The sequence below is a fragment of the Orycteropus afer genome, unplaced genomic scaffold (genome assembly GCF_000298275.1).
Source record: "Orycteropus afer afer isolate SDZICR_OR568_19922 unplaced genomic scaffold, OryAfe1.0 scaffold00067, whole genome shotgun sequence".
Lineage (NCBI taxonomy): Eukaryota > Metazoa > Chordata > Mammalia > Tubulidentata > Orycteropodidae > Orycteropus > Orycteropus afer.
This window is the reverse complement of record NW_006921654.1, coordinates 4,626,578-4,647,836: the sequence shown is the minus strand read 5'-3', so window position 1 is coordinate 4,647,836 and position 21,259 is coordinate 4,626,578. Positions and strand designations below refer to the sequence as shown.

The window sequence follows — 21,259 nt, the reverse complement described above, 5'->3', positions numbered from 1 at the left end:
CTCCTTCCTCCCTGCACCCCGCTTCTGAGCACCCGCAGGGCCAGGCCTGGGGGCTCAGGATTCGTGCAGCCCCTTTCTCCAACATGCTCATGATCTGCTGAGGAGATGGGCACATCCCCTAAGCACTTATGATCAATAACTGCAGTGACCAGCTGTCCACGAGGAACAGGAGCCCCCTAAGCCACCTGGGGAAGAGAGAGCAAAGGTTTTCTCTGAGGAGGTGATTTCTAAGGCAGGACTTAGAAGGGTGGGCTAGGCAAGGGGCAGAGGGATGAGGAATAGGGTAAGAGGAAGCCACTGTCACAGTGAGCGGAGGGTGAGCATCAAAGCGGGACAGGGCAGCAAGGATGGACAGACCTGGTAGAGGGGACAGGATATGCAACTATAGCAGAGGGAGGTCCTCAGTGAGTTTGAGGCCACTGCCACATGGTCACTTTCAGGCAGAGAAAGTCCCTACAGTGATTGGTAGAGGATGGTCTGACGGGAGGAGGCTGACAAAGTTGGTGGGGAACCATGAGGGAGTCCTGGGCCAGAGGGGGCTTCTGGAGAGCTGGGGGTGGGGGAGGCAGAAGGGAAGGATGGGCTGATGGGGAACTGAGATCATACCCAGGTCCCCAGCTTGGGAAAGCAGGGATTCAGTAGGAGGGAGAGAGGGGCTGGGGCCAGAATGAGTGGCAGCGTGAGCACAGACCATGGTGCCAGGGCAGTAAGCTGGGCCAGGCCAGTGAACAAGTGAGCAGGAGGTGAGGACCCCAGTCTATGGGGTAAAGGAAACTCCAGATTATGCTCACACAAGCTTTGCCACAGGGCCTGGGAGGTTGGGTAAACCCTCCGGACTGGTGTCTTTATTGATTTTACGTTCAGCAGTCAATGCACCTGGCAGGCTTTTGCCAGGCAGTACTCTTGAGCCTGCTGAGACCCACACTGGCTCCTGCACATGCTGGGAGGAGAAGCCAAGCTGCCGGGGTGGGGGGATCCTGGCAGCTGAAAGCCTCTGCCAGGCCCTAGGGCTGCATCTTGGGGGGCATGAGGGAGACCAGTTGAAGCATGACCAAGACTCAGCAGCCCCAGGGGAGCATCTCCCAGGAGGCACAGGGACTGATCATTCTGGAAGTTAGTAAGGCACAGGCCGTGCCTGGAACCCCCCAGCTGGATGAGAACTTCTGCTGGTAGTCAGTGGGGGTAGGACCACCAGGCTTGGTCTGATGTTGCAGTCCACAGTAAGAGCCTAGTTGTGGGTGGGGCTACATCTTCTTGGGACCCACCAGCCACTCTTCCCTCTACTTTGAGAAACCCTGCCCCCTTCTCTCTGCCATTTGCTCCCTATTTGTTCTGATCTGGTGGCACTCAGTGACAGGTGGCTGTGTTACAGCTCCTCTGACCCAGGGTCACCCACCCACCCATTCTGAACATGTCCGGGGTTCCTGCCCACTGCTTCAGGCCAGGGACAGGCCCAGACATCTTCTAGGAGCCCTGCCTGCTTCTAGAATCAGAGTACCCACAAAGCTCCAAAACCCTGAGACAATTTTTCAAAGAATTATGTTTAAAAGGCAAGGTAGTCAGCTAGAGGCAGTCATGTCACCAAGCTGTTTACTCAAGACAAAACACACAGGCAGACAGAATGGGATGGGATGGCCTCCCAGCCCCACGCCCATGTGAGCCTACCTTGTCCTCAGACTTACTCACACTGGGGAAGCAGGAATGGGATGAGCGGGCACAGTGGCACCAGCGTCTGCCCTTCTCCCGGGAGACAGCAGTAACAAACAGTCCCACTTTCTGTCTTCACAGGTTTCCTGGCACTCAGTGCCCAAGATGGCCCACTGAGCTAACTATGACCGGCTGGCCGACACTTGCCACTGACCACCCAGAGGCCCATCTCTCCAGGAGCTGACACCTTCTCCAGCCGCCCTCTCCACCCTCCCTCACCCCGCAGGAAGTGCCGCGGTTACCACGGACACCATGTAGAAGGGCCGGCCCAGGCGCCCAGGGAGCTGCGATGGTTTTGTACACGACCCCCTTTCCAAACAGCCGTCTGTCTGCCCTGCACGCTGTGTCCTGGGCTCTCATCTCCCCGTGCTACTGCCTGGCAGACCGGCTCCTGACGCCCTTCACTTCCATCGCTAGCAAGTGCCGCCAGTCGGACAGCCGGTGCTACCTGCAGCTGCTCTGCATCCTCCTCTTCACGCCCATCTACCTGGCGCTCCTTGTCGCTGCCCTGCCCTTCGCATTTCTTGGGTTCCTCCTCTGGTCGCCCCTACAGTCTGTCCGCTGGCCCTACATCTACTCGCGGCTGGAGGACAAGGGCCCGGCTGGTGGGGCGACTCTGCTCGGTGAATGGAGGGGGACCGGTACTGCCAGAAGCTTCTGCTTTGCCACCGCCAACCTCTGCCTCCTCCCCGAATCGCTGGCGAGGCTCAACAACGTTTTTCACGTACAAGCACGGGCCAAAGAGATCGGGCAGAGAATCCGCAACGGGGCCAGCCGGCCCCAGATCAAGATCTACATTGACTCTCCCACCAACACCTCCATCAGCGCGGCCAGCTTCAGCAGCCTGGTGTCACCGCAAGGCAGCGACGGCGTGGCCCGGACTGTCCCTGGGGCCATTAAGAGGACAGCCTCTGTGGAATACAAAGGCGATGGCGGACGCTGCCCCAGTGACGAGGCCGTGAACGGCCTGGCGTCCGGGGACCTGACAAACGGCGGCGGCAGCCCAGATGAAGCCTGCATCGTGCGCATCGGCGGCGAAGAGGGGGGCCGGCCCCCTGAAGCAGACGACCCTGTCGCTGGAGGCCAGGCCAGGAACGGGGCCGGCGGGGGCCAGAAAGGCCAGGTGCCCAACCACAGCCAACGGGATGGGGACTCCGGGAGCCTGGGCAGCCCCTCTGCCTCCAGGGAGTCCCTGGTGAAGGCGCGCGGCGCGGCAGACAGCGGCGGCGGGGAGCCGGCTGCCAACAGCAAGCTCCTGTACAAGACCTCGGTGGTGAAGAAGGCGGCCGCGCGCAAGAGGCGGCACCCGGACGAGGCCTTCGACCACGAGATCTCGGCCTTCTTCCCCGCCAACCTGGACTTCCTGTGCCTGCAGGAGGTGTTTGACAAGCGAGCAGCCGCCAAGTTGAAAGACCAGCTGCACGGCTACTTCGAGTACATCCTGTACGACGTCGGGGTCTACGGCTGCCGCGGCTGCTGCAGCTGCCGGAACTGCTGCGGCTGCTGCAGCTTCAAGATCCTCAACAGCGGCCTCTTCTTCGCCAGCCGCTACCCCATCATGGACGCCGCCTATCACTGTTACCCCAACGGGCGGGGCGAAGATGCTCTCGCCTCCAAGGGAGCGCTGTTTCTCAAGGTAGGAGGCCTCAACCTGGCCTGAGGGGCCACAGGCCACCGGGGCAGGGGGCCGCAGCCAGAGACTCTTCTGGCTCTGGGAGGGGCAGGGCTGGAGGGCGGACAAAGCCTCTCACCGGCCTAAACCAGAGACCCCTGCTAAAGGCCGAGAGAAACCGGAACGTGGGGAACAGCAAGGGCTCCAGGGTCAGAGCTGGCTGGGGGATCGTGGGCACGCTCCTCCGATCCCTGAGCGCCATTCCCCGCCTGCAAAACGAGGACAACGGAGAACTTCCTCACAGGGGTGGGGTGTGACCACGAGGCCCTGTGTTCAGAGTGATGGTGGTAATGGGGCCCATGGTGATGATGATGGGCACTAGGGGAAAAGAGAAGGCAAGGGATCCCTCGGCAGGTGCCAACTCCGTACAAGCGCAGGTGTGCACACGAGGCAGAGGAGACAAGTGGGCGGAAGGCAATCTCAGAGCTTCCAGTCCTGTCCACACCCCGCTCACTTAGGCCACAAGCTTGCCTGACTTCAACCCCCTCCCTCCAGCAGTCACGCAGCTGCCACGCCAGGCACTCTGCCCGCCAGCGCGTGGCTTTGCTTGCACAGTCATTAATTAAAAGGAGTCATAATTATTTCTGCTAATTTGGATGCAGTTGGAGGAGTTTTTAGACCATGGTAATTTGGTCATTATGCATTATCTTCTACTGAGCTGGAGATGCTTACAGTGTCAATCTTTTCTCTGTCCAAAGGCCACAGTTGGTGCTTCCAGAATTTTCTGAAGCATTGTTTGACCATATGATGCAGAACAGAGCTTTCTGCCCCCAGAGGCAGCAACTGCTTGGGATGTGGGGTGCTCTCTCTTTCCCATGAGACGTGAGGGAAGTATGAGTGAGGGCTGTGGGCTCAGGTTTGCCTTGCCTGGGGACCTGTTTCTTTTCAACAGTTTCTCAATTCCCCTCTGGAAGAGGGTAAGGAGCTGCCTACTATGCCTAAAGCAAAAAGTCCAAGTATGGTGAGGTTCTTAGTCCCCAGGCCTCAGCTCTGACCACACTCGGCCTGTCTGGGAGGACAGTGATGTGTCAGCCCGGTCCAGCCAGCAACGAGCAGCAGGCCTCTTGTCTCCCAGGGCTGGCTAGAGCCAGGGATGCACCTGAGACCAGGGCCCCCACTCTGCGGGTCACTCAGTGGCTCCTGTGTGCCTCAGCCAGAGTTGGGGTGCCAGCTCTTCATTCACAGTATGAGACGCTGAAATTGAATTAACACCTCTTATACGTAGATCCAACTTTCCTGCTTTGGCATGTGATTTGTCAGTGTTCTGTTCCATGGATGTATTTTTGTCTTGGCAGCTGGAGTGACTTTGCTGGAGAGAAGGGGACATTTTGTCAGGCTCAGGGTGGGAGAGGACACCCTCTCACTCCTGCCTGATCACAGACAGCTCAGAGACCAGAGGACCCTCCCTCTGTCTCCTGCTCAGTCCCACTTCTGGACAGGCCTGTCCCCAGGCCCCTCCTCACCTCCCTCCTCAGTCTGGCCCCTCACCAAGGTCAACAACAATCTCCTCAACTAGACCCTGCACTCTGGGCTCTCGTCTCATGGCACTGGCTACTCCTGCTGGATTCTGGGTCTGGTGGACCCTTAAGCCTGATGGTTCACAGGGCTCTGTCCTGAACTTTTTTTTAATTTAATTTTTATTGTGATTTGGGTGAAAGTTTACAGAGCAAATTCACTTTGCGTACAGCAGCTCATATAAACTTTGTCTCCTGACGGTGACTGTAATTTACCACAGTGCAGCAGCTCCCCTTCTGTCCTGAACAGTTCTTTCCTCTCCTTCCGCCTCCTGGGTGTAAATCTCGTCTACAGAGATGGTTAGTTCGGCCCATGTCATTGAACACAAAACAATGTTTTTAATGGCCAACATTTAAAAATCAAGATATTTCATTTAAAACTTGGTTCACAGCTTCTCTTGAAACATCAGCAGGCCTGGCCAGGCTGGCCCATTCCAACCCAGCTATAGTCCACCAGGGCTGAGAGTGGTTCCGGGGCAGGGAAGACCCACTTTGCCAGCTCTCTTCACTCTCAAGTCATCACCGCAACCCATAGCCTCACCTACCTGGCTCTGCCACGGGACTGGACTTCCCAGACTCCATTTCTGCACTCACTGATGACGCCCGAGCTAGGCCAGCCCACATCCCTGCCAAGCCCAGCTTTCGTCTGGCTGCCTCCTGGACACATTGTCACTCACTCCAAACCACACTCATTGTCTGCACCCTGGCCTGCCTCCCTGAGCTGCAAGGGCTCTCCCAATCCACCCCAGGCTCTTCATTACACTTTCCCAATACCTCGGGGTCATGCCGTGGGTCTAAGTCCACTAGCTTCCTCGCCGCCTCCTCCTCTTTGCCTCAGTCCTACCCCTTCCCAGCCATCCTCCACCTCCCATACCAGGTCTGATGCCAGTTACCACCCACCCCATCCTCTGGGCCTCCTCGATGGGCCTCTCCACCTCTCTGCATGCCCTGCTCCCCATGCCACCACCAAGGGCATCTCACTCCTCCTATCTCAGCTGGGTGGGTGGCAGTGTCTCCATGGAGCTTCTGCAACTGCTGCCCCAACACAGGCCGGCTTTCCCTCCCAGGTTCCTGAGCCTATCCCAGGTGTTTGAGCTGCCACCCATCAGACAAGACCCTCAAGTCATCAGATAGCCAACCCCAATATGCCCCATCAGCTTGCCCTCCTCGTTCCCTGTGGGACTTCAGGACCTTGCCTTCCTGCCGGTGACTCCCTGCGAAGGGGTTGGATTCCCTTTGCCTCCCAAAGACAGAGTCTAATTCTGGAAGCCTTTCTATTGACAGTGTTTGCTCACCAGGCCTACGAGGCACAGCCTCTGAACGTGATTGTTTTTGCAAGAGAAACACAGACTCTGCGGCTCCCAACAACACAACTCAGGAATCGATAAATCCCAGCACATAATAAAATAGATCTTGGCATGATCCCACAGCTAACTAAGAGGAAGGAGTGGGGGTGCAGCACTGAGATACACGGCAGTGAGGAAGCTGCCCACGCCGCCGTGTGCATCTTCCATCTGGGCCCCCCTTAGCAGGGCTGAATGAGACACCTCGGCACCCCGTGCCCTGCCTAGTACTTGGCACAGAGCAGAGGTTACCAAGTGCTGAGTGAACAAGAGACTGACACCATAGGGCAACAAGTGGGCAGCCAGTGACGAGCTCTGCAAAGACTCTGTTGTTGTTGTTGTTATGTGCCGTCGAGTCAGCCCCGACTCATAGCGACCCCTCCTTGGGTTTCCGAGGCAGTATCACTACGGAAGTAGGATTGCCCAACCTTCCTTCCGAGGAGTGGCTGATGGGTTTGAACCGCCAGCCTTCTGGTTAGCAGTCAAGTGCTTTAGCCACTATGCTACCAGAGCTCCTGCAAAGACTCTAGAAGCATCCAAAGCCGCAGCCTGGGGGGAAGGGAAGGCACCTCAGGGTGGCAGCTCACAGACCCAATCTGGACCTACCTCCCCATGTGGAGCTTTGTGACCTGGTCAGTCACTAACCTCTCGGCTTCAGTACATTCAGTTATTAAAATGGTACAATCCTCACAGTGCAGGAGACCTAACAAGGTCCCCATGTGGAGCTTTGTGACCTGGTCAGTCACTAACCTCTCGGCTTCAGTACATTCAGTTATTAAAATGGTACAATCCTCACAGTGCAGGAGACCTAACAAGGTAATGTACCATTCTTAATGAGGAAACAGATTTGTTGCCTGAAAAAAAATAAATAGCACCATCTTGTGGCTCTTCTGAGCACTGCGGTTTTCAAAGTGTGTTGTGTTTTTGCAACAGGATGCAAGAATGGGAAGTGATTTTCACAGTTACTCCGGGGTGGAAAATAACATTAGGCTAAATTGCCTCTGAAACCAAAGGAAGGGTCGCTATGAGTCACATCCGACTTGACAGCAGTGAGTTTTGTTTGTTTGTTTAAGGATTAGGTCTGGGATATGAGCAAGAAGTAAATGGTAAACAAACACATGAGTTTAAAACCAGCCTCAAATCCTGGTCGTATAGCCCATCTTCAAATACCCAGGCATTCCCTCACCCAGACACTGGAAAAGATGTGCGTCTGGGCTGGGAAAGGGGGCTAAGGGTGTAGAAAGCTGATGGTGTTTGGGGATGAGACAGGGTGTATGGAGCAGAACAGTACCAACCCGGCCAACCCAGAAGCTCACTCACCGAGCTTATCTGAAGCCGGTGGCTTGTGATGCGGCTGTGGCAGTCCAAGCACCACCAGCCGAAGCGTGGGGGTGTCTGCTCACACGTGCTGAGCGGGTGCCAGCATGCTGCATGTCCCTCGGCCTGACACCCCTCTCTCTCATGGTCCTTCAGATCCAACCACAGTACCCTGCGATATATACCAAGTGGAGGTGGGGCAGTTTGGATGTACAATTAACATGCTTATTTTAAAGCCAACTTTTGAGACAGCCAGCCATTGTCTTCTGTGGGTCAGACAGGGAGTTGAGGGTGCAGCCTGTCTCCAGTAAAGAAGGGAGCAGGGAGGTGAGGACTGGGGTCTAGGGTGAGTGGAGGCACAGGAAGACAAGCGGAGGATGGAGGCCGGGCCCTGACACAGGCGTCCAGAGCCCTGCTGGGAGGAGGTGGGGGGACTAACAGGGACCGCTGCCAGTCAAGCAGATGAAATGACTTCTGAGAAGCCAGAGGGGCAGAGACTGGGGGGAACAAGCAGGAGGGTGGGCAGGGTCTGAGGTGGCTCAGGTGCACGGAGGTGGGGGCTGTGAGGCTGGTGCAGGTCACAGAAGGGGCTCTGATTCAGTCTCAGAGGGAAGGTGCTCTGGGGCTGATCAGGTGGAGGGCACAAGAGGGAGGGAGGAAAGACGAGACCAGACAAGGAGCCAAGGGGCTGGCACCTAGGTCATCACCCATGTGGTTGCTCTGCTCATCAGGAGATGGCAAGGGCCTGGGGAGACACCCACTGTGGTCGCTGCACTTTTTCTGCCTATAATGCTTGCATGAATTGCTACTGGCACTTGCTGTGCATCAGCTGATACTGCCTTTGCACACTTGCCTTCAGCCTGTGCCAAGCTCCTAGTCACAGGCCCTGTCCCACTCTTACTTGGGTCCGAGTCTAGCCAAGAGCCTGCATGGAGTAGGGTTTGTGAGAGTGATGCAATGGGCAGGTGGACATCCCCAGTGTCCCCGTGTTCAGAGCAACAATAAGCTCCACAGATGTTGTGGTTGACACTGAGTCCCCTCTCCCAGGTGCAGGTGGGAAGCACACCTCAGGACCAAAGAATCGTCGGATACATCTCCTGCACACACCTGCAAGCCCCATTAGGTAGGCCAGCAGCCCACAGTCATTGAGGGTGGGGACCCATCCCCCACACACAGCATGGTTGGGACAGGTGCCTGGGGCCGAATCATCATCTGGTCCCTGGCTCTACCTGCAGAAGACAGCGCCATCCGCTGTGAGCAGCTGGACCTGCTGCAGGACTGGCTGGCCGATTTCCGAAAATCTACCTCCTCGTCCAGCACAGCCAACCCCGAGGAGCTGGTGGCATTTGATGTCATCTGTGGAGATTTCAACTTTGACAACTGCTCCTCTGGTGAGGCAACACCCCTCCCCATTCTAGTCAGCTGTTCCAGGAGGGCCTGGGCCCCACTCGCAGCTGGAAAGACAGGCTAAGCAGTTTAAAGAACTTCCTGTTCCTGGTGAGTGTGCCTGGGAAATTTAGCAAGATGAGGATTTCTCTGGCCCTTCAAGTCTTAGGCAGAAGAGCCCACACTCTGCCCAGAAAGCTCCAGGACCTCCTTCCTGGAGACAAAGGATGCCCCAGAAATGAGCCCCTTACCAGATATGCTCAGTGCCCCAAACTCAAGAGGAATGGAGTCAGCCGCTGAGCATCAAGTGTTCATTCAATTCTCACTTTATGCCAGGCACAATGCAAGCTGCTTTTCATGGACCGACTGTTTCATTTAAGTGTCATAACCCTAAGGGCTATGCACTGTTATAGCCACAAATAACTAACCCAAGGTCACACAGCAAATAAGTGGTTCAAATGGGACTTCAACCCTGGGAATCATGCTTCAAAACACTAGAATAAAGATTGAAAGTTCAGCATCAGTTACATTTTATTTTGCTCTGTGATCAGATGGTCATGCTGGTCTTAGGAACCTCCCTTGGTCTTAAACCAAGGTACCAGGAAAACCTCCAACCCACGGGCTCTGGACACTCAGAATGAGGTGGGCAACACAGGGGCCTGGGAGCTCAAGCCTCAGGCCTCAGAGAAGGCAGGAACCCGGAAGGTCTCACCTGGACCATAGCACCGTCATGTCACCCACTCAGGTCCGTCAGCAACCTCTCCTCCCTCCTAGGAAGGCTTGGGACAGTCTTTCTGACTCCATGAGGTGGCAAGACAAATGTGGCCCAGGACAAGTCACCTCCCACTCTGAGCCTTGTGGGGTCCATTCCTCTGTCACTCAGGTCTGAGCATCAGGTCTGTGAACAGGGCAGGGGTTTCGGAGGGGCAGCATCAGCCAGCCTCCCAACGAGGGTTTGCCACAAGGTCTGGTAAGACCTCAAGACCATTGTCTCCTAGAGCCCAGGAGGGACAGTGACAACTGTTCTTAGAGAGATGGGAACACTGAGACCAAGAGAGGAGTACATCTCAAGGACACACAGAACCAGTGGCCAGCCCACCTGTCCAGGGCTTCAAACTGGTTCATTCCATTTCCACCCCCCGATAGACTGAATCAGAACCGACAGTTTAACAAGATCTCCAGGTGATTCTTACTGGTCCTGTTAAAATGTAGATTGTGATTCATTCTATCTGCAGCACAAGTGCAGGCTCTCAGCAAAGGGTCAATCTGGGATGCATCTGTTGGAAGCCCTGCACCTGTCTGAGAGCACAGGTGCACAGCCAGCGGCAATTACCAAGGGGCAGGAACCTGGTGGCATCCGGCAGGACAGGCCAGCCAGCCTGACTGCAACTCTCCCCCCTACACAGATGACAAGCTGGAGCAGCAGCACTCCCTGTTTACACGCTACAAGGACCCCTGCCGCCTGGGCCCTGGGGAGGAGAAGGCATGGGCCATAGGTGAGCCTGCGACTGGGAGGGCGGGCTGGGGACCCAGGGGCCGGGCTAGGGAGGGGCTGGCAGCTGGCTGTGCTCTGACGCTGCACCTGCACTGGGCCTCTCACAGACCTCCCAGGAGGAACCACAGGCTTCCGCAGGGGCCACGCTCAGCTGCCACAGGCCACCAGATGCCCTTGGCCACCCTCCCTCCCACTGAGGTCCTCCTTGAGGTGGCTGGGCTCTGCCTCGAGTGACATTCTCCCCCTTGTCCCCAGGTACCCTGCTGGACACGAACAACCTCCATGATGAGGACGTGTGTACCCCAGACAATCTGCAGAAGTACGTACCCACACGGCTGAGTCAGGGTGGGGGCCAACACCCTGCCCTCCCAGGACGGCTCCCGGGGCTGAAGGATTGGGAGAGGACCCAGCTCAGGCCGGAACCTGCCACTCACCCAACCTGGGCTGGTAGTGGAGGGAATGGCGGCCCTTGCATCCCAGGGCCTGGCCTGGTTAAGGAGATGATTCCTAAACCGGCACCCAGATGCCGGGCTCACTCTGTGAGAGCTTCTCTTACCCAGGCCCCGCCTGCAGCAAAGGGGCCGGTGCTTCTTGGGCAAGGGAAGCTGCTCAGACCTTGCAAAGGGCCGCCAGGCTGGGCCTCTGCTTGAGAGGCTGTGTCATCAATAAGGCAAATAGTCATTCTCAGAGTGGAAACAATTCCATCTCAGCAAACGTCACTCTTGAATCTCGGTGAGACTTCCAGAAGGAGCACAAGTTGAGAGGCCAACAGCAGAACCATTTATAACTCACTGCCCGAGAGGGCTCCTGATGGCCAATTTAAGCCAATTAATTAGATTATAGGCTAAATTTGAAACATTGTCCTATGTGGAGAAAATTACCTTTTTATGAGATGATGATTAAAAAATGACTCTCAGTCACTCTCAGATCACTGATGCTGGAATTATCAAAGGTAAAGGACAGTAATGGATTATATTTCAGAGCTGCACCAACCTTGTGAATATCTTTAGTGTATTTATCTTAAGGTGACAAAAAGCTGCTTGCAGAAGCCTGTGTTTGCTAGCAGGGCTTCCCCAGGTGCCCCATCACCTCCACCCTAGACGCAGGCCTAGGCCAGGTCAGCGAGGGCTCTCCTTGCAGGACCTCCCCCTGGGGCAGGTATGCCGCCTCCTTCTGGATTCGGAGGAAATGCTGGCAGGAAGGAGCCAGCAGACTCCTTTTATGGCAGCAATGCCAGGCAGGGAATCAAGAGGCCTGGACTCAGGGGTAACATCCCCCTGAGCTTCACGCCTCCCTGGTGACCCTGACCAGACTTTAGTGCCCACACTAAGTCTGAGAATCGGGGTGACCACAACCTCCTACCTTCCCTGCTTGTGGCCTGCTTGTCCCCAAATGTAGCCCAGGGCAGTCACTCCTGTTTCACACAGAATAGACAGCTTAAGTAGGTCATACGGTTGCTTAGGGGCAGACTGGCAGAGGTGAGTCCTTGGGTGGGCCCTGGTGTTCTCCAGGCTCCTCTGCCTCTGCCGACCTGGACGACAGTCACGGGAGCCTGGGGCCTCAGGAGGGCAGGCTTCCTGCCCACAGGCCCTGTCGGCACAGATCAGAGCTTGTCCTGAAGAGGGCCACAGGCTCCAAGCTGCAGCCAGAAGCGTGCCTGACGGTCACCCAAGGCCACAAGGCAAGGGAGACATCTTGAACAGACTCTTTGAGGAGCCCATTCAGCCAGGAATTCACAGCTCTGCCTCAGTTTCCCTTCATCCCCAGTACACACAGGAAAGAGATCTTAAAACCAGACTTTCCTCCCACTGTCGGGGTGGGGGTGAGGGGGGACCCGAGCTTCCCCTGCAGGTGCGGCTGGGCTGGGGGCGGGGGTCCGGCTCACCGTGCTCACCCGTGCTCACAGGGTCTTGGAGAGTGAGGAAGGCCGCAGGGAGTACCTCGCGTTCCCCCGCAGCAAGAGCCCCGGCGCAGGCCAGAAGGGGCGCAAGGACCTGCTGAAGGGCAACGGCCGGCGCATCGACTACATCCTGCACGGGGAGGAGGGGCTGGGCCCCGACTGGAAGGCCGTGAGTCGTGGGGGACGGGGCTGCGGGCAGGGCCTGCCCACCCCTGCATGCCTCGGCCGCCCAGCCATTCCCAGCTCAGAATGAGGCCGGCATCCCACAGCCTTCGGGGCTGGCGGATGAACCCTCCAGGTCCCATCCTCCACCAACCCCAGCCTGAAGGCCCCAAACCTGTGGTGCCCAGGCTGCCACTGTACCCCCAAGCACCTCCTCTGCAAGGTGCACCCTGGGTCTAACCAGGATGCTTCTGCCTTCCCCCCCCAGGAGGTGGAAGAATTCAGTTTTATCACCCAACTGTCCGGCCTGACTGACCACCTCCCAGTGGCCATGCGGCTGATGGTGTCCACTGGCGAGGAGGAGGTGGCGTAGACCAGCCACGGCGCCACCTGCCCAGCAGTCCGAAGCAAGGGGCCTGTGCCAGCCCTTTGCACCGCAGCTGGTCCCTGGGCGAGTCCCCTCCAGTGCTGGGGAAGGAGGGCCGGAGGGAGGAGCTGCGGCCTTGTCCCCAGGGAGCCGCGGTGCCACCTGCACTCACTGTGGACCAGCAGGCTGGGCCACACCGGCTGCCTAACCAGTGCCATTCTTTCCAAATGGGCTTTTCTACGAATCTACAGCACAACTTAGTTTGTAACCCGTGAGTTAGTATAAGAACCGGGTTTTACGTACTTTGTACAGCTCTTCTCAAGCTTGGTCCAGGGCCCATTATTCGTGTCGCTGCCAATGTCGTCTCGCATGCCTGCACCCTTGCATGCACGCTGCCTGCATGCCACACGCCCGCTGTAGCCACACAGACCCTCACTCGGCCTCACCCAAAGCCAAACTCCAAACAACAATCAGAACCAGCCAAAGACGCACTTCTGGGCACAGGGCCGCCAGCTCCCGCCTCCAGCCAACGGCTCAGAGCAGGACCAGGAGGGTGTGTCCACTGACAGCAAGCCCAGGGCTCTTGCCCGGGGGCTTGCTTTCAAGGGCAATTACATTTTAAAAAGAAAAAAAAAGGGGGAGAACCCACGCAACACAAACCCTTCGCTTTAAAGAGTCTGCAAGTCACTAGGTAGACCTGTGCTCTTCCAGAGACAGGGTCCCTGCCCAAGCCTGGACACACCAGGGCCGAGTGACTCCGGCAACCTCCCTCCCCCAGCCTCCTCTGGAGACACGGACCTGGGGAATATAACCAGGAACGCCGGGAAGGCACCTACTTTTTTATGAGAAGGGAACTTCCAGCATAAGGGGGAGAGGGGGGCTTCTTTGAAAATGATACCAATTTTCAGCTGCTTCTCTTCTCTCCAAACCAACACCATACCCTCGTCTCCGCCCGACTCTTCTTAGTCTCCTCTCGGCACCTCTCTGGTTTGAGACCAAGCTTTCCTCTGAGGCTTTCCTCGTCCTGTACAGGCTCAGCTCAGGAACCTGCCTCTGGGTGAGGTGGCCGCTGGCTTCCCAGGCCTGGCTTTGCCAACAGCCTCCCACAACCCCTAGCCAGAGAGCTGCTCCTCCACACACCACGTGCAGAGTTGGAGGTAGGAGCCATGGGGCCAGAGCAGGGAGTGGTCCTGGTTGGCGTCCAGGCGCACAGAGCCCCACTCTGCCACCCAAGGCCCCAGGCACAGCCGTGGCAGAGTCTGATAGTAACTTACCAACACCTATCTGCCACCAGGCCTGAGAGGGACTGGTAGCCTCCCACCTCGAGTTAGCACTGCCTCTGCCCACCTGCCTTTCTACAGACACAATGGGGATACCCCCATCAAGTCACAGAGGGAGGGCCTTTTCAGTCTCGAGGTACCAGGTTCCTCCGGCCTGGGAGGCTGCTGACAGTCCTCATCAGTCCCCGTCCCCCTTGCAGCACCCGACTGTGTGTCCAGCCTGGCTCTGAGCCAGCTTTGCCCAGCGAGGCTGGGGCGGGAGCACCAGGGCTCTGTCAGGAGCCTCTCGGTGCTGGTGCATGGATGCTGTGCCTTGTCACCCACTGAGCTGCAAGAGGGACCAAGAGGGGACCAAGCAGACAGCTCGACTCCAGGCCTGGGCCAGGAAGGACAAGCCCGCAAAACCTGGGTAGCTAGGAGCTGTGGCGTGAAGCACATCGAACACTGGCTTGTCTGACCGCTTCTGGCCTGGGGGACAGCTGGACCGAGGCTGCTAGGGTCATGTTCCCTTGCCCAGCCCCCAATCTGCTCCTGCTGGTGTCCAAGCCAGGAAGGCGGGGCCAGCTCAGCTGCATCCCCTTCCAGAGGTCTGGCCTCAGTGCAGCTCACACGGCAGGACTCAACTGGTTCTCAGCTGTGGCTCCTAAGCTGCAAGCTGGCCGTGTGGCCCAGGCGTGACCAGGTCTGAACCCAACAAACTCCAGCACAGCTTCTATTCAGCCCAGGGGGTGGCCTCCCCTCCGAGGGCGAGGGCAGTTGGTGGGGACCTGCTTCTCTCATTCCTAATTACAGGGCAGCCTTAGGCAAGTCATTACCTCCCTGTGCCTCGGCCACTGCTCTGTTGGTAACTTAAGGTTGCTTCTGCCAAGCCAGCCCCTGGCATCCAGAGCAGGCCATCCTGCCTCCCAGCTCTTCTCATATTCCTTGGCTCGGCCGCCGACACACAGCCACACAGGGGGCCGAGATCTCCAGCAAGTTCATCATGCTGGCGGAGCCTGGGCATGTGTGCAAGCCGGGCTGATGTTTTGATTTTTAAGAAAGAAAACATTTCCTAGATCTCAGATTGTGTGACACCTAGGCCTGGGAGGAGGCAGGCACGGGGGGCACCCCAAACCCCTACCCAACGCTCTGCGCCTGCTGTTGGCCCAGCCTCCTCAAGAGAAGCCCTGAGATGGCGGGGTCAACGGAGGGAGGAGACATCCATCTCATTTGTCCAAACCACCTGGAGTTTTGAGTATGAGTATTAATCTTGACGCTTTTTAACTATTGTATTAACTCGCTGAGATTTAGAAACACTGTTTTAAAAAGAGAAAAAAAAACTTTTTTAATTTCTGTTTTTCTGTATTGTATTCACATGGGATATAAGGGGTTTTGTATGGTAATCACACCTAAAGGTTTTGGTAAACACATTATCACACATGTATCCAGACGATTCTTCCCAAGAAGAAAATCATCTTTACACCTGATAAACTATTTTGAAAAAGAGGGGTGTTTTTCCTTTATTGGTGCTGAAAGGAAGGATGCGTAACAGGGAAAATAAAACTGTGAGGCTTGAGGCTGTTGCCTGCACTTTTTGAGTAACAAGTTGGGCCCAGGCATGTTCCAATCCAACCTTGAGTGGGCCACACAGGGTGGGGAGTGGCAGGTGACTGCTGTGCCTGCCCACCCCACAGGAAGGGGACAGCCTGCGTCTGCCCTTGAAACGCCAGAATGGGCCATTTTGGTCCTTACTCAGTGTCTCCTCATTTCCTTGGAGCATGGAGAGCAAGAAAGCATGCTAAGTGTGAGGAACCAGCTGTGGCCTCAGGCTCTGCTCTTTCCTAGCACAGCAGGGGGGGCACCGGGATGGCTCTGCACGGTCCCCCATCTGCCCTCGGTCCTTCGGATGTAAGCCACAGAAGCAGCAAGCAGCACCTGGAGAAAGGTGGTAGTTCCTGGCTTCCGTTCCTGGTGCTAGGCCCCTGGCTGCATCTCAGGAACTGCACCCAGCCAGCCTCCTCCCTCTCCTCTGAGAAGCAGCCTAGGGTACAGTTGTCAGGTCAGACTACCTGATGCCTGGACACATACAAATAGGCTTGGTGAGGCCAGGCCTCTCAGGACAACCCTGCAGGCTCTGCAGGCTCCAGGCCCATCTCCCCTGCTGCAGCCAGGTGGGCAGGGAGCTGCAGATTCCCCAAACACAGACAGGCATAGCTGGCTCCACCTCCAGCACTGCCCAACCGAATAGCTCAGACAACCTAACCCACCATCAGATTCCTGCCCTTCTAGTCCCTTCCAAGACGAGCAAGAGAGCTTTCTGGGCACTCTGGAGCGAGCAGCAGAGGCTCTGACATGCCTACCCCCCGCCCCCCGCTGGGCTCGTGGGCCCCTCCTCGGCTCCAAACCCAGTCACCATTAGTCCAACAAGCACCTGCCTGTATGGCATGTGCACCTGAGCTTGTTGTTGTTGTTTGCCATCGAGTCGGCCCCGACTCATAGCGACCCCTCCTTGGGTTTCCGAGGCAGTATCACTACGGAAGTAGGATTGCCCAACCTTCCTTCCGAGGAGTGGCTGGTGGGTTTGAACCGCCTGCCTTCTGGTTAGCAGTCAAGTGCCTTAGCCACTATGCTACCAGATGCAAAAGACAAAACCAGCTTCCTACGTGTTCTGAGGCTCAGCAGGTCCCTAGGAGGAGGGGCACTTCAGCCTGATCTCTAAGAAAGCAACAAAACAGCCCAGGTGTCCTTGGGCCACTTTATTTCCAACAATTAAGGGTCGTGCACACTGCCGAGATCATCTGAGAGTCTGAAATCCATGGTGATGTCTCCCACGTGGGGATTAAACTCCACAGCGAAGGTGACCGTCTGCACGCCACCCAGCGGCACTCTGGGGTTCAGGGTACTACTGAAGAAGTATACAGCCTGCTTGCAGTGGGGGTTCCAGCAACAGTCCCCCTGTGGGAAGAGTAGACACGAGGTGGCGAGGGCCCCTTCCTGGCCCCAAGCCTCCTTGTTAGCCTCTAGTCCAGGCAGCACATTGCAGCAGGAAGCTGCTCAGGTGCCAGGTGGTCAGGGCCAGTTGATGAGTTACCACCGGGCCTGAAGAACATCTGCCGGGAGTGCCCACAGCCCAGGGCAGAAGTGCTTCCTGGGTAGCACCTCTCAGGGTACTGCCCACTCAAGGCCCCCAACCCCCAGCAGTACCTTGTCTCCTGCAGGCCTCAGGAGGCCGGTGCTGACTGTGCTGTCTGGGGTCAGGTGGTAGTCCATCCACAGCACGGCCCCGTGGCTCCTGCCAGGCCTGGGCGGGGAGGGGAACAGTCACACAGGAGATGAGCGGCATGGCCTGGCTCCCCTCGGCTTTCCAGAAGGCCCTGCCCTTCCCTACTTCCCTGACACTCCACCTGACTAAAGGCCATATGGGAAAAGCTGAGCAAAAGCAAAGAGAGCTGTGCCCTCTGCCCCAAGCTTCCAGGCCACTCACCGCTCACAGGCTGGCCAAGCACTCAGAGTCTGGGCCAGGCAGGCCAGGCTACTGCAGAAGAATCGGCCCAAGGTACTGAACGGCTCAGCCAGGAAAGCACAGAACACTGCCTGGCATCAAAGCTGGAAGACTATCCCCAGGACACCATGGATGGCCAGCCTGGGAAGGCACGTGCCCCACCTGTGCTGCTTCCCGTCAGAGCCCCAAGGGCTGGGCTAAGGGCCCTCTGGGTCCCCTGCCCTCCAAGCAGCAGCTCTTCCCCTGGGAGAGAAGCTGGATGGGCCTGCCTGCCTCACAACAAGCAGCAGTAACCACTTCCTAAACTGCTTTCATTCCCAGGAGAGTTCAGGAACACGGGCCAAGGAGTAACCATGGTAACCAAACGCACATCTCTGCAACTGTGACCAGCCATGCCACAGAGCTCAAAGGGTGGTGACAGCAAAACCTACTCAGGATGCTCACACACCCCTCCACACTCACACAAGCCCTGAGGCTGTGGGGACCCACTGCCTAGTCAGGGCCCCTGCAGACAAGGAACAGCAAGGATGAAACAAGGACGATTCATACTCACAGGAGGCCCAAGTCAGGGTCTGCAGGCCAGCCATGCTCTCACCCCTTCCTTCACCTACCCCAGCCTGTCCCCCAGGTCTGCACGCACCTCCTCAGCTCAATGGAGCCCTCAGCACGGACGGGCTGCTGGGGCACTGGCTGCCGAAAGTCAAAGGTCAGGATCCGCTGGGGCTCAGAGAGGCTGCGGCAAGGATACTCCCAGAGAGGGTGGGGCTCGGCCTCACGGCTCTCCCTGAAGTCCAGGGCCCGCTGAGGAGAGAGGAGGGTCTAGGGTCTGCAGAGACAGAGCTGGGCAGCCCAGGGATCGAGGGGCTCATGTCCTTGTCTCCAGGTGTGTGCCAGTGGCTTCCACCCCCTCCACGGTACCCCACAGCTACAGAGAGACTCTGGGCTCCTGGGTCAGAGGGGCCGGCTTCTCTCCTCCCTGCCTCCACGCATTGGCTGTCTCCTTGGCAAGTCACTGAACCTCTCCTAGCCTCATGTGCCTCCTTTAAAAAACAGGGTACAATGCCTCCCCCCTTTGCTATTTTGAGGACCAAAACGTCTACACTGGTTAAACGGCCTGGCACTTAGGGGCTCCCTCATTCAGTACCACGTACTGACCACCCACAGCCTGAGGACTCAAGGCTCAATGAGGAGCCCTGGAACCTGAACCAACTGCCAGTGAAATGGAGGAAGGCGCTGCCAGGGGGGCCGCCTGGATCCTGGCAGCAGAGTGGTCAGTATGAGTGACACCAGGTCTATGGCAGGGAGCACGAAGAGAGGCCAGGCTGGGGGGGGGGAGGGTTCTGGAAGCACAAAGGTCAATGTCTGAAGCTGTCCCAATGGAAGGAGCTCTGGTAGCATAGTGCCGAAGGCATGTGACTGCTAACCAGAAGGCTGGCGGTTCAAACCCCCAGCCACTCCTCGGAAGGAAGGTTGGGCAATCTACTTCTGTTAGTGATACTGCCTCAAAAACCCAAGGAGCGCTCATTATGAGTTGGGGTCGACTTGACGGCAGGTGAGTTTGTTTTTTTTGGTTTTGGTCCCAATGGAGCTGTTAGGCTCTCAGCTCTGCACTTAGGGAGAGATGCAGACCTTGGCCAGAGGCCAGAGGGGCTAAGCCACACCAGCCAAAGAGAGGGGACAGGGAGAAGCCAGGGGCCAAAGGCTAAGGGAATGGGGAGCGGGAAAGCGGGAGGGGTCTAGAAGCCTGAGGGGCACCCAGAGAGCAGAGGGGCCCTGGAAGAGTTAGGCACAGAAGAGAGACAGCCTTCTAGAAGCTAGGACGACCAGTCATCCCTACCAGGAACAGATACGATACAAACCTAAACCATCCACTGGATTTATTTACTTAAAAAGGGTTTCTAGAAGCAGCCCAGGAAATGTGAACAGAAAGATAAGCAAAGGCGGAAACTCCCACAGGACACCACTTGAACTCACAGTTACCATTTTGGTGTTCATTAGTCCACACCTCTCTCTCTGTGCATACGCAAATTTTCCTAATACGTAAAAATGGGACAGAACGGACTCTCCTCACTTCTGTCCACAGGGTAGAAACCACTGGTGCTTCCTGACTGTCCTGGGCCCTGGAGAAACCCAATCCCTGCCGCTGACATTCAGAGTAGTGGCTGTTCACACCAATGCATTGACTGTGCAAACAATAACGCCCTCGTGACCCTCCTGGTACAGCCTCCACACCTGGTACCATCCTGGGACAGAGTCCCCAAAATGAAACAGCTGGCCCAAAAGGTCACCACACGACCTTGCAGAAAGACTGTCCCAACAAAAAACAAGCTGTGGATACTGCAGGGTGGCTCCAGGGGTATGTGCTGAGCTACGGGCCATGGCCCCAGAGATTCTGACTCAGTGCTTATGACAGGACCCAGGTGTTCAGTAGGGGGCACCGGAGAAACAATGGTCCTCAGGTTAATGCTCACAGTGAAGCCAAAGGACCTTACTTCCCAGAGAGGAAGCTCCCTGCACACTGCCAGTACTACCTCCCCCGGGTCCCTCAAGAGCAGTCCGATGTTCCTGTCACAGGCCTGTGGCCGTGTGCGACGGGTAGGGTACTTCCCTGAGCGGCAGCCCCACCTACCTTGATCATGTCACCCATGATGTGCACATCAAACCCTTCGCAGTCGCCACAGGGGCTCCGGATGCGCCACAGGTCCTGTGGGAAGGTACAGTGTCATCTACACCCACTGAGGGCACCGGGGATGTGCTCATACAGGGTCTATGAACAGCAACAAGATGTTGACCCACCCAGGACACAGGGATATGCGGCCACAAGAGCAAGAAGAGTCACTAAGATCAGGTGGCAGCAGCTCCAGCCCCAGTGCTAAGACCCATCTGAAAGGCTCAGAGACCTCCAAGATCCAGGATGTTTTCTGGAGCAGATGCTGGGAAACACTGCAGACAGTGACATGACACCAGGACCTGTCCTGTGAGAGGACATCACTGGCCAGGCTCCAGAACTTCCTGCCAGGCCCAGTACCACTTCCCTGAGAGGCAATCTGTGAACCAGCCCCTCAAGGCTCAGTGCCTATAAAGAGAGCCTCGCCAGGACCAAGGGAGAGATTAAAAAGGTTCTTCAAGGGAGGAACCCAAACGTTCCAATTCCCAGGACGGCCCTCAGGCCAGTTAATTCTCTGCCCTCTGCCTCCTTGGCTGCTGCCCCTGAATCAGTGCCATTCTGTCCCTGCCCTGTGGCCACAGAGACCAGAGTTTATGTGGAAACCTGATCAGGCAAAGTCACTGATGAAATTCAGTGATGGAGCCACTAACCACCAGCGCCCACAGCCTTCTGATCAAAGAACAGCAAACCAGACTCTACATTTCAAGTTAACATCACTTCAAAACCCCTTTAATGAAAGAAGTCTTTCCCAAAATGACTTTGTGACTGTGGTTCTGCTTTAATGAGAAAATTTAAATGAAGCTTTTCAAATTTTTTTCCCATAAAGCAGCTGACTCTCGTCTCAAATGCTTTTAACAACTGGAGCCCCGGCTCTTAATGAGAGCAGGGCTGGCCGCACAGCACGTTCTCTGAAACTCTTAATTTACTGTTTGTAATTATTCTGATAAGTCACAATTGTGAAATGACA

At 56.6% G+C, this 21,259-nt stretch overlaps 2 protein-coding genes across 2 annotated transcripts in view; one reads left to right on the top strand and one right to left on the bottom strand.

The window, feature by feature from the left end:
• Positions 1-1,996: 1,996 nt before the first annotated feature.
• On the top strand, positions 1,997-12,869 carry SMPD3 (sphingomyelin phosphodiesterase 3). Its single transcript, XM_007940401.1, has 7 exons — positions 1,997-3,343; positions 8,601-8,676; positions 8,789-8,944; positions 10,346-10,435; positions 10,690-10,753; positions 12,341-12,503; positions 12,765-12,869. The coding sequence occupies exons 1-7, from the start codon at positions 1,997-1,999 to the stop codon at positions 12,867-12,869; spliced, it is 2,001 nt and encodes a 666-aa protein (XP_007938592.1).
• A 4,022-nt stretch (positions 12,870-16,891) lies between these two features.
• Positions 16,892-21,259, bottom strand: part of PRMT7 (protein arginine methyltransferase 7) — a 39,640-nt gene continuing 35,272 nt past the window's right edge. Inside the window, exons 14-17 of the mRNA XM_007940400.2 lie at positions 20,254-20,328; positions 18,265-18,425; positions 17,327-17,423; positions 16,892-17,077 (exon numbers count right to left, since the gene is read on the bottom strand). Of these exons, the coding sequence (XP_007938591.1) occupies positions 16,892-17,077; positions 17,327-17,423; positions 18,265-18,425; positions 20,254-20,328 (519 nt within the window). The remainder of the gene's footprint in view (positions 17,078-17,326; positions 17,424-18,264; positions 18,426-20,253; positions 20,329-21,259) is intronic.

Bases quoted from the DNA above. Each gene is read 5' to 3' on its own strand.
- SMPD3 (XM_007940401.1), top strand. From the start codon at position 1,997: ATGGTTTTGTACACGACCCCCTTTCCAAACAGCCGTCTGTCTGCCCTG. The intron at 8,945-10,345 runs GTGAGGCAACAC...CCCCCTACACAG, and splicing joins CTTTGACAACTGCTCCTCTG to ATGACAAGCTGGAGCAGCAG. The intron at 10,754-12,340 runs GTACGTACCCAC...CCGTGCTCACAG, and splicing joins ACCCCAGACAATCTGCAGAA to GGTCTTGGAGAGTGAGGAAG.